Source organism: Lacerta agilis, chromosome Z (genome assembly GCF_009819535.1).
Source record: "Lacerta agilis isolate rLacAgi1 chromosome Z, rLacAgi1.pri, whole genome shotgun sequence".
NCBI lineage: Eukaryota > Metazoa > Chordata > Lepidosauria > Squamata > Lacertidae > Lacerta > Lacerta agilis.
In genome coordinates, this window is record NC_046331.1 from 142,689 (window position 1) to 154,585 (window position 11,897).

The 11,897-nt window shown below is 47.6% G+C and overlaps 2 protein-coding genes across 3 annotated transcripts; both read right to left on the bottom strand.

The window, feature by feature from the left end:
- Nucleotides 1–423: 423 nt before the first annotated feature.
- LOC117040156 (extracellular fatty acid-binding protein-like) lies at nucleotides 424–3,556 on the bottom strand. Of its 2 annotated transcripts, XM_033137751.1 has the most exons (7): nucleotides 3,401–3,555; nucleotides 3,144–3,280; nucleotides 2,719–2,792; nucleotides 1,864–1,974; nucleotides 1,115–1,219; nucleotides 991–1,010; nucleotides 424–507 (listed from the first exon to the last, which is right to left on the bottom strand). In XM_033137751.1, the coding sequence occupies exons 1-6, from the start codon at nucleotides 3,482–3,484 to the stop codon at nucleotides 1,000–1,002; spliced, it is 522 nt and encodes a 173-aa protein (XP_032993642.1). In that variant the 5' UTR covers nucleotides 3,485–3,555; the 3' UTR covers nucleotides 424–507; nucleotides 991–999. The 2 variants fall into 2 exon arrangements, with proteins under 2 accessions (XP_032993642.1, XP_032993643.1); XM_033137752.1 differs by lacking the exon at nucleotides 424–507 and having other exon boundaries at nucleotides 990–1,010; nucleotides 3,401–3,556.
- A 2,959-nt stretch (nucleotides 3,557–6,515) lies between these two features.
- TRAF2 (TNF receptor associated factor 2) lies at nucleotides 6,516–11,643 on the bottom strand. Its single transcript, XM_033137549.1, has 9 exons — nucleotides 11,440–11,643; nucleotides 11,114–11,192; nucleotides 10,428–10,526; nucleotides 9,221–9,295; nucleotides 9,040–9,114; nucleotides 8,082–8,513; nucleotides 7,822–7,999; nucleotides 7,115–7,263; nucleotides 6,516–6,945 (listed from the first exon to the last, which is right to left on the bottom strand). Exons 1-9 carry the CDS (start codon nucleotides 11,625–11,627, stop codon nucleotides 6,727–6,729), a joined length of 1,494 nt encoding a protein of 497 aa, XP_032993440.1. The 5' UTR covers nucleotides 11,628–11,643; the 3' UTR covers nucleotides 6,516–6,726.
- Nucleotides 11,644–11,897: the final 254 nt, after the last annotated feature.

An 11,897-nucleotide genomic window follows, 5' to 3' on the forward strand; every position in this document is an offset into this window, starting at 1 on the left:
CCCCCCCTGTGAGCTACTACCTTTATGGCATCTTCGGAGGCGGGGCAGTCTATGGAAAGCAGGGCTGGTTTGATAACCAATAAGGTGGGGCCGGATCAATAACCCAAGAATGCGGGGCTGGATCGATAACCAATAACAGGGGGCTGGATTTATAATCAATAATGTGGGGCTGGATTTATGAACCAGAACATGGAACATCCATAACCAATAACATGGGGCTAGATCAAGAACTAAATATTCAAATATTGAAATTATGGATTTAAAAATTGCAATATATAATTTGATATATATATTTAAATAATAATAAAATAATAATAATAATTTTAAATAATTACAAAATTACAAAAAATAATTTGCAAATGATATATCTCCCCCCCCCCGGGAGTTTTCACTCCGGATACAAAAGAGACCAGAAACGGGAAATTGCAGTTTCTGAATCTATTTATTAGGAGAACGAGGAAACCTCAAAGGACCATAGAGATGTTCCCACTGGTGTTCTTCTTACTCCTAGAAGAGAAGGAGATGGCAAGGTGAAATTTCCAACCTGCTGGTCCTGCTCGGCGCTCGGAACTATGGTTGCCATCGGCCCGAGGTTCTCTGACCAATGGCCTCCTCTCCCTCTCCATCCCATGCTCCATCCCTGGTCAGAGGAGACGTCTGGAGATCCGTGGGGGTGATCCACGGAGGTCCATTGTTTGTGTTTCTCCCCATCTCAAGTACTTGAGATGCTTCCTCTTGGAGCCAGTCATCTGCTCCCAAGCCAGGGAGTAGACTTGGGTGCAGGTGCCCACCAAGGTGGACCTGGGAGATGTCCACCAAGCTAGACCTGGGAGATGTCCACCAAGCTAGACCTGGGAGACGTCCACCAAGCTAGACCTGGGAGACGTCCACCAAGCTAGACCTGGAAGACGTCCCACAAGATAGACTTGAGATTTCCCCACCAAGATAGACCTGGGCCCAAAATTGAATTCAAGCCTTCAGGAAACTCACGGCTTCTTTTTAGCAGGCAGCTGTGGAAAGAGAAGAAAGGCGGTTATTGCCGGGCAGCCGGTTGGACTGGATGACCCTCTGGGATCCCAACTCGACCCTTGGAGGACATTCTCAGACAACTTACTTCCTTTGGGCAAGATCTTGGTCTGGTCCGGAGAGTAGCCCTTCTCTTCACTGCGCTGCTTAAACTGTTCAACCAAAGAGACCGCCACTGATTCCGTATCCCGGACTGGAAAATAACAATTATTATTAGTAGTAGTAGTAGTAGTCGTCGTCGCTACTGTTATTAAATCAGTATAGTTATTAGTCCTCAATAGTGTTATTAAATCAGCATAGTGTCATCATCATCATCTTAGGATTCCTCAAATGACCTTTTCCTCTAAGAGACTAATAATAATAATAATAATAATGATGAAACCAGAGGATGGGTATAAATGAAATAAAATAATAATAATAATAATAATAATAATAATAATAATAATGACTAAAAACTCATGAGACTTCTTAGGATTATTCTTAGGATTCTTAAAATGATCTTTTCCTCCAAGAGATTAATAATAATAATAATAATAATAATAATAATAATAATAATAATATATAAGGGAACCTGAGGATGGGTATAAATGAAAAATAACAATAATAATAATAACAACGACTAAAAACTCATAAGACCTCTTAGGATTCTTCAAGTTAGCTTTCATGATAATAATAATAATAATGACTAAAAACCAATGAGCCTTCTTACTCAAATGATCTTTTCCTCTAAGAGACTAATAATAATAATAATAATAATAGCATTTGATAAGGGAAACAGAGGAAAGACATCCCAATCCTAAGGCGGCCTCAGGTAGACTCTCTCCTTGCAGGGCTTACCATACAGGGTGGAGGTCTGGTAGGCCTGGCCGTCGCGGACGATGGTTATGTCGACGATGGCATAGTTCTCGCCGTCCGTCTCCACGACATCCACCGTCTTCTCGCCGAATCCTGGAGGGGAGTGGGGGAAAGGACAGTGAGGTGGTGGGGAGTCTAGCCCAACCCGTCACATCTGCCTGGCTTTCCCCAGCATATCAATAATATATTAATAATAATTAATATTAATTATTAATATTAAATAATCATAAATTAATAATATTAATTAATATTATTATTAATTGTGGTATGATATATAATATTAATTAACATTACTTAATACTAAGAAGACTGTCCATCGAGCTGTTTCCCCAGCTGCTTTTGGTGGCCCCTGGCCAAATAATATTTCTATTTCTATTAGTATTGATAGAAATGAAAAAATATTATTAACATAAAAATGATATTTATTTAAATATATAAATGATTGCTAGAAATAGAAATGATTAATAACATATAAATATAAACATTGTTGTTTTGTTGTTGTTCTTGTTAATAATAACAATAATAATATCCTGCCCATCTGGCTGAGTTTCCCCAGCCGCTCTGAGCGGCTTCTGGCAAAATTATATTTGTATTCGTATTCGTATTAGCATTGATATAAGTGTAAAGATTACTAATATAAAAATAAATATTTAATTAAATATATAAATGATTTATATAAATGGAATTGATAAATAACATAGAAATATAAACATTATTACTACTACTACTACTACTACTACTAATAATAATAATAATAATATCCTGCCCAATAGGAACCCGCCAGCACTGGGCGGAACCATTAAAACCCGGGGGGGGGGGGAATGTCCCGGTACGAACTGCATTTGTGGTAGTATTTTCCGTCGTCGCCTTTCTTGAAAACTATCTTCATGGGCTTGCAGGTGCCATCGGGTCTGTTGAAAAAGGGGGCGGGGCGAGAAAAAGAGGTCCGATATTTATCCCGGGAAAATGGAGACGTCCCATCCCGTGAAAACAGGGACTTCCTATTACAAAAGAGGGACAGCCTATCCCGTGAAAATAGGGACACCCCACCCCGTGAAAATAGGGACTTCCTATTACTAAATAGGGACACCCCATCTCATGAAAATAGGGACTTCCTATTACAAAAGAGGGACACCCCATCCCGTGAAAATAGGGACACCCCACCCTGTGAAAATAGGGACACCCCACCCCGTGAAAATAGGGATGTCCGCCCATCCCGGTTCTAGAGCGGGTTGGTGTGTATGACCCTCAGGTCTCCTTACAGGGGGATGCGAGTTTCAATCACGGCGTCTCCGTTCCCGAAGGACACTTTGACATCTACAACCGTCATCTTCTCCATGTGCTTCTGGAGTTTTGGGTCATTACTGCTTATCCCCAAGGCCTTCCACATTCCTTCCGCCTGAAGGGGGAATAATAATAATCATCATAATAATTTATTATTTGTACCCCGCCCATCTGACAGGGTGAGGGACCCCGGAGAAAGCAGCTTGGCCTCAATGGCCCATGAAGTACCTCTTACCTTCTTCTGATCTTCAGGGTTGTCCGAGAAGCCATGTACGGCGCAGAAGAGGGCCAGGGCCACCGCAAGCAAGCAGAGCTTCATCTTCAACGTGGGCTTCCTTCCTTCTCAGGAACCTCTCAGCAACTCCAAGGGACGTGGGTATGGATTCTCCAGAGCTTCCTGGTTTTATAGAGCCCGGCGGCCCCCTCCCACCCAGCCCCACCTCCGTCTCCTCAAGGTGGACTTCCGATCCACCTCCTCCCTCCTGGGCTTCCTGCCAAGGGATGGTTGGCAGGAGATGTTGAGGTGGACCTCCGATCCACCTCCATCCTCATGGGCTTCCTGCCAGGAGATTGGGAGATGTTGTGGTTGGCAGGGGAAGAGTCTCACGGCTGACCTCCTGCAAAGGAGATAAGACACCTGGGATTGCTGGCAGGAGGACAATGGTTGACGTTCTTCAACTGTACAGTGGTCCCTTGGGGCATCAGGTCAACCATAGCTCATCTGATTATGGTTGGCATGAGGATGGTCATCCCATAGGAACATCTCATGGTTGACTTCACGTCATGTACCGGTATTCATCTCCAGATAATACCAGATTATTCTCCAAAGGATCTTCTAATGGTTGACCTTATACCATGTGTTCACCTACAGATAAAACCATATTATGGTTGGCATGAGGTCAGTTGTCCCATAGGAACATCTCATGGTTGACTTCACATCATGTATCCATCTGCAGATAAGACCAGATTATTTTCCAAAGGAGCTTCTCATGGTTGACCTTATACCATGTGTTCATCTGCAGATAAGACCAGATTATGGTTGGCATGAGATCAGTTGTCCCATAGGAACATCTCATGGTTGACCTCAGCCCTCCAGATAAGACCAGATTATGGTTGGCACGAGGAACGTAGCTCTGAAGGGCCACCTGATGGTTGGTCCCGTAGAACGCCTTCAGAGATAAGACAAGGCAACAGTTGGCAGGAGAACAATGGCCCCAGCCTGCTGGTTGACCTTCTTAGATGTTCCCTTGGAGCCGCTGTCCTCATTCTCACCTTTCTGCTTGGACAACTGCCACGGTGCCATGTCTCCCAGGAGGTCCACCGTCGGGTGGTCTTCTGGAGCTTGGGTTCTCATGCCAAGCGTGCCGTGAGGTCCACCTTCAGGCGCTCTGATGAGACATGTCTTCTCCTGGCTGTAGATTCGGGTTCGGCATGAGGACAGTTGACTGAGAGGACCATCAGGGGGTGGGTGGGGGTGTACGGAGAAGATCTACAGGGCAACCATTGTAGGTTGAAATTCTGGGGACTGTCGGGGTCCCACCCAAGCTTTAGGGGGTTGCTGTGCCCCGATGCCACACCTTTCCCCCTCTTGGAAGGAAGGAGAAAGAAAGAAAGAGAGGGGGGGAAGAGAAAAAGAAAGAAAGAGAGGAAGGGGAGAAAAACAGGGAAATGGAAAGAGGGAAGTGGAAAGAGAGGGGGGCTGAGGGGGGAGAGAGAAAGAGGGAGGGGGAGAAAGGGAAAGAGAGAGGGAGAAAGAGAGAGGACAGCGGGAAAGAAAGAAAAAGAGAGAGGGAGGGAGGAAGAGAGACAGAAAGAGGAAGGGGGAGAGGAAGAGAGAGAAAGAAACTGGAAAAGGAAAAGAGCGAGAGGGAGGAAGGAAGGTAGAAAGACAGAGAGAGACAAAGGAAAAGAGAAAGAAAGAAAAAGAAAGAAAGGTGGAAAGACAGAGACAGGGAAAGAGAGAGAAGAAAAAGGAAGAGAGTGAGTCGAGGGAGGGAGGAATAGAGGGGCAGAGAGGAAGAAAGAAAGAAAAAGGGAGGGAGGGAAAGAATGAGAGAGGGAGGAAGATAAAGAACGAGAGGGGGGAAGGAAGGAAGGGACAGAGAGAGAGAGTGCTTCTTTGTCAAAACGATGGTTTGGATTTCTCAATAGTAGCTGGGGACCCCCGCGGGTCATCCGGTCCAAGCCGCTCCCCACCCAATTCCTTTCCTTTCCCCTTCTGCCCCGCGTGTGAATGTGACCCAGGTCTGAGGCAGTGTTCCGATTGCTGGGATATCTGGGTTATCTGCAAGTCTCCTTCCCTCTTGGGTCGGGGAGAAGAACGGCAGGATGAGGTCCACCTTGAAAGAAGGGACGAAGAAGGAAGGGAGGAAAGGAGGGAGGGAAGAAGGATGGAAGAACAGAAGCAAGGAAGAAAGAAAAGGAAGGAAACAAGGAGGAAGGGATCAAGGAAAGAAGGAAGAAAGAACAGAGAAGGGGAGGGGGGACGAAGGGAAGGAAGGAAGCAAGGAGAAATGGAGGGACAAAGGAAAGGAAGAAGGAAGAAAAGAAGGGAGGGAGGGAAGATTAGAAGAAAGGAAGAAAACCAGGAAGGAAGGAAAGAACGGAGAAAGGGAGGTAGGGGCAAAGGAAATAAGGGAGGGAAGGAAGGAAACAAGGAAGAAAGGGAAAAGGGAGGGAAGGACGAAGGGAGAAATGAAGGAAGGAAGAATGGAGAAAGGGGGTGGGATGAAGGAAAGAAGGAAAGGAAGGAAACAAGGAAGGAAGAATGAGGAAAGGGAGGTAAGGATGAAGAAGAGGAAGGAAGGAAGGAAATGATGAAACCAGGAAGAATGGAAAGGAGGGAGGGAGGGAAGAAGAATGGAAGAAAGAAAAGGAAGGAAACAAGAAAAACCGAAGAAAAGGAGGGAGAAAGGGACAAAGGAAAGAAGGAATAAATAAAAAGAGGAATGAGGGACAGAAGCAGAAGAAGGATGAAAGGGAAGGGAAGAAGAAATAAATGAATGGAGAAAGGGAAGGAGAGAGGGAGGGAAGGAAAGGGAAAAGGAAGGAACGGAAGAAAAGGAAAGAAGACAGGAAAAAAGAAACGAATGAAGAGAGGGAGGAAGGAAAAAGGAAGGAAAGAATGGAGAAAGGGAGGGAGGAAAAAACGCAGAAAGGAAGCGAGGAAAAAAGAAAAAGGAAGAAAGAAAAGAACGGAGAATGAGGGAGGGAGGGAAGAAGAAAAAGGAAGGCCCTTTTGATTGGCTGACAATTGCCGACGACGACCGATCCCTCCAATGAAGGACGAAGGAGAAAAGACGGCGAACAACGAATTTATTCTGCCAATCTCCCGCCAAAAAGGACCAATTTGCCCCCCCCCATTTCCGAAGCGTCCACTTCCTCCAGCAGGGAAGAGGGTGCGAGTTGCGGCGCCCCTTTCCATGCCTGGGGACGTCCCTCGAACTCAGCGCCCATTGCCACCCTTTCCGGAAGTTCTCGTTGCCGGGACCGGAAGTGGCGTAGCCGGAAGCGGGACTGAGAGTGCAGTAGCTGGACCTCCCGCACAGTGTCCCGCCCGCGTCAGAGTCCGGCCAGGTCAACGATGGCCTTGATGAAGAGGGTGTCGTCGCGGACGTAGGAGTCCTTGGCGGCCATCTTGGCCAGGGGGCAGAAGAGCGGGCAGCCGCTGGCCACGTTCATGTCGCCCGTCGGACGCTGGAAGGAGGAGGAGGTGACATCCGGGCGGAAGGCGTCGATCACGTGCTCCCGGTGGTCTTGGTCCAAGAGCATGAGGGTGACCTGGGAGATGGGGGAACCAGATTCAGTCCGGTTTGACTCCACTTGGGGGCTTTGTTTTAAATCCTCTTAACGGGCAACGCAGCAAAGCAGATTCAGTCCAGTTTGGGGTGTGTGTTTTAAATCCAGGAAACAGGGAATGCACAAAAAGCAGATTGACCAAATGGCCTACCTTCTGGTTGAAGGGCCACTTCAGGAGAGCGTCACTGGGCCCTTTCATGAGGACGAAGAAGAGCGAGAGATGGGTCCCGCGCCCGGTGCCGTCACCATTGAGGTAGAGACGGAGGCACATCTTGTAACCGTAGCGGCTGGTGTAGAAGGCTGGGGGAAGAGTAGGGGGAGAAAACGTCAGGAAGGAGGGAAGAAGGAGGGAAGGAAGAAGAATGGGAGAATAGAAGCAAGGAAGATAGAAAAGAAGGGAGGGAGGGAGGGAGGGAGGGAGAGAGGGGGGACGGAGAGGAAGGGAAGGAGGGAGGGAGGGACAAAGGAGAGAAGGAAGGAAAAAGGAAGAAAAGGAAGCAAGAAGGCAGAAAACGGAGGGAGGGAGGGAGGGAAGGAAGGAAGGGAAAAGGCTGGGGGAAGATGAGGAGGAAGCGTCAGAAAAGAGGTAAGGAGGAAGGAAGAAGAATGGGAGAAGCAAGGAAGATAGAAAAGAAGAAAGGCAAGGAGGGAGGGAGGGAGGGAGGGACAAAGGAAAGAAGGAAGGAAAAAGGAAAGCAGGGAAGAGGACAAGAAGAAAAGGAAGCAAGAAGACAGAAAAGAAGGGAGGGAGGGAGGGAGGGATGAAGACAAAGGAAAGAAGGAAGAACGGAAGGAAGGAAAACAGGGAGGGAGGGAGGGAGGGAGGGGAAGAACAGGAAGCAAGGCCGAGTGACCCACCTGGCGAGAAAATGGCGGGCGCCCTCCCAGCCATGGCCTCCTGCCTCTTCCGGCCCACGTCGCCCACCTTCCACACAAAGACGCCGTCGTAGGTGGCGGCTTCGGCGCAGCGCAGGGCCGCCTCCACTTCCGCCAGGGCTGTCTCCTTCAGCGCCAGGCTCCTCTCCAGCTGACGGATCTGGGGGTGGGGTGGGGGGAACCCGGTCAACCCCAAACCGCCGAGAGGCTCCCCACCCCCACCCCACTTTTACGCCCCGAACCTTGTGGGCCAGGGCCTCGGCGCGCTCCTGCTCCCGGCGCCGGTGGAGAGCCGCCTCTTCGGCCGCCGCCGCAACCCGCTCCACCTCGCGGTTGAGGACGCAGACGATCTTCTCAAAGGTGGAGGCCTTCCTCTCCAGGGCTTCCCACGGGGGACCCGCCAGGGCCCCCCAACTGGGGGGGCTGCCCGCTGGACGGGGGAGAGGGGGGTCCGTGAGCGGGTGGGGGAACCCAGGCAAATGGGGGTCTTTGGCCGGATGGGGGGCCCCGACCAAATGGGGGTCTTCGGCCGGATGGGGGACTCCAAGCTCATGGGCGTCCCCGGTGTCGGGACGTGTGCCCCCTGTCGCCAGCCGCAGAGCGAAGGACAGCAGCAGGCCGAGGTGCTCCGGCAAGTTCTGGGCCTCGTGGAGGGGCAGTCCCTGGTTCTCCACCTGCGGGGGGGGGCAGACAGGTAGAGAAAGGTTGCTAATGATAATGATAACAATAATAATATTGGAAACAAAATAGAAAATTCTTTTCAGTAGCACCTTAGAGACCAACTGTGTTTGTTCTTGGTATGAGCTTTCGTGTGCATGCGCACTGAAGAAGTGTATACTTTGAAGAAGCGTATCTGAAGAAGTGTGCATGCACACAAAAGCTCATGCCAAGAACAAACACAGTTGGTCTCTAAGGTGCTAATGAGACCAATAATACTAATAAAACTAATACTAATATCAATCAAAACAATCATAATACAAATACTATCAATACTACTAATTACTATACTAATACTCATCGCAACACCACAGTGCTGATCGTACTAATACTGACGATACCAACACTCCTAACCACACTAATACCAATCGTACTCATTGTAATCGTAGTAATGTCTGCAAAACTGGCCAATTATAGTAACAGCTGGAAGGTTTGCGGACAGCGGGCCTGGAAGCTGCCAGCGCCGGGAGGACTCACACTCACCACCTCGCCGCAGCCGACGGGCCGGAAGCGGCACGGCACCCGACACTTCCCACAGCTCCGGACGTGCTCGGCGAACTATTCAGGAGGAAAAAGAAGAGGCAGGTCACAGAGGCGAAAGGCGCCCGGCCCCAGGGTTGGACTGGATGACCCCTGGAACCCCCCCCAGGTGACGGCGGCTCACCATCTCCCGCGGGACGTCCGTCTTCCCGCAGCCGTCGCAGGTCAACGGGAATTTGGGACACACCTCGTCGTGAGCCTGGCGGAAACCAGAGCGGACAGTGAGGATTGTTTCTTTTTATTTACCCCAAAATTAGAAATTAATAATATGTTGGACACGGCAACAACAACAACTACAACAACAACAAATTTTATTTATATCCCACCCTCTCCGGCCAAAGCCGGGCTCAGAGCGGCTAACACAGGGGTCAGCAAACTTTTTCAGCAGGGGGCCAGTCCACTGTCCCTCAGACCTTGCGGGGGGCTGGAGTATAATTTGAAAAAAATACATGAACGAATGCCTACGCCCCACAAATAACCCAGAGATGCATTTTAAATAAAAGCACACATTCTACTCATGTAAAAACACGGTGATTCCCGGACCGTCCGCGGGCCGGATTGAGAGGGCGATTGGGCCGCATCCGGCCCACACACCTTAGTTTGGGGACCCCTGGGCTAACATCATACATAATAGCATTAATATAGTAAAAGTAACAACAACATTGATAATAGCACTCTCCCCAGCCGAAGCCGGGCTCAGAGTGGCTAACATCATACATAATAGTACTACTACTACTACTAATAATAATAATAATAAAATTTATTTATATCCCACCCTCCCCGGCCAAAGCAGCTACCATCATACATAATGGTGCTACTACTAATAATAATAATAATAATAATAATAATAATAATAATAATGGTAATACTAATACCAATAATTACAACAACAAAATACAAATCATCACCATCATCCTAAAAATACCACCAATGATAATGATAGTAATATTAATACTAAAACCAACACCACTAACACTTAGACTAAAATACTAATATTAATAGTATTAGTACTTTATGCTAAAGTGTTTATTGTACTTTAGTATTGATTTATACTTTGTAATATTGAGCCCAAAGGGACCCCAGGGTCATCTAGTCTGACCCCCTTCAAGGCAGGAATTTCAATCAAGCAATATTCTATATTTATTGGTCCAAATCCCAGCATTGAAGGGGGTCAGAATAGATGATCCTGGGGTCCCTTTGGGGCTCAATATTCTATATTCATTGGTCAAAATCTCTGCATTGATTGAACTATCCCTTTCAATGCGGGAATTTCAACCAATATATATAGAATAATTAGCAGGAATTTGAACCCATTGCCGCAAAGTCCTCACCTCGTATTCCTTGATGGTGCCTTTCCAGGGACAGTCCTTGCGGGTGCAGGCGGCTGGGAGACTTTCCACCTCGCGCCGGGCGGCATTATCTGGGAAAGCCTGGCAGAAGAATACAATCAGAAATAATAATAATAATAATAATAATAATAATATTCTCTTTAAAGCAGCATAGAAAGAAAACACCTCTTATAGCTCTCTGGGAAGCTAATGGGAGGAAACGGGGTGGAATAAAAGAATATGCAGCAAAATAATAACTTATTATTATTATTACTATTACTATTACTACTACTACTATTATTATTTCTAGGCTGTTCTACAAACCATTTTGAGATTTAAACAAATAACCTTTATTTTTATATTAATCACATTTCTATTTCTATAAATCATTTATATATTGAAATAAATATAATTTATTTTTATATTGATAATATTTCTACAAAACATTTCTAGATTTAAACAAACATCATTTATTTTTATATTGATAATATTTCTATTTCTACAAACCATTTATAGATTCAAATAAATATCATTTATTTCTATATGAATAATAATTCCAGAAATCATTTATAGATTCAAATAAATATTTCTATAAATCATTTCAACAAATATGAATTATTTTTAGATGAATAGTAACAGTTGTCGTCAATCTGATTCCTGCCTTTCGGGGGTCCCCGCCTTTCACTCACCGAGCCGCTGTCCAAGACGGAGACACCCTCTTCGTACAGCCCTTCTCGGAGGCAGGCGGCACAGGGCTGCGGCCCCGAGCTGCGGGAGAGAGGGAAGCCTCAGGAGCGAGTGCGAAAGCCGCCATTCTCCCTCCCACATTGCCGCGGGTCAAACTGGATGACCCTCGGGGCTCCCATTTTCCCCTTCCAGGCAGAGATTCCCGCGCCGATTTACCCATACAAAAAAACTTTCCTATTCATACAATATTTTATCCCGCTTGACCCAGTCCGGTGTATTTTTTTTATTTATGAACCCGGGTTAGGCTGGACCCCCCGAAAAAAGGTACCTAATCAGGTTCTTCAGGCAGTAAGAGCAGTAGCGGTGGCCACACTGCGCCTGGAAGGGACGCCGGAGCAGGTCCTCGCACTCGGAGCACAGGTACTTGCCCTCCAGCTCGGCCCGCAGGATCTCCTTGGGGAAGCCGGGCCGGGCGGCGTCCAGGGAGCCAGGTGGAGTGCAGGATCCGGCCGCCATGGGGGGAGCGGCGGACCAGCCCTGGAAGGGAGAGGGATGTTTCAGGTTTGGAGTCAGACTGGATGACCTTGGGGGATACCTTCTAGCTTCCCCATTCTAGATCCCGGCATTAAAGGAGGTCAGACTGGATGACCCAGGGGTTTCCTTCTAGCTCCCCCATTCTAGATCCTGGCATTAAAGGAGGTCAGACTGGATGACCCAGGGGTTCCCTTCTAGCTCCCCCATTCTATATCCCTGCATTGGAGGGGGTCAGACTGGATGACCCGGGGG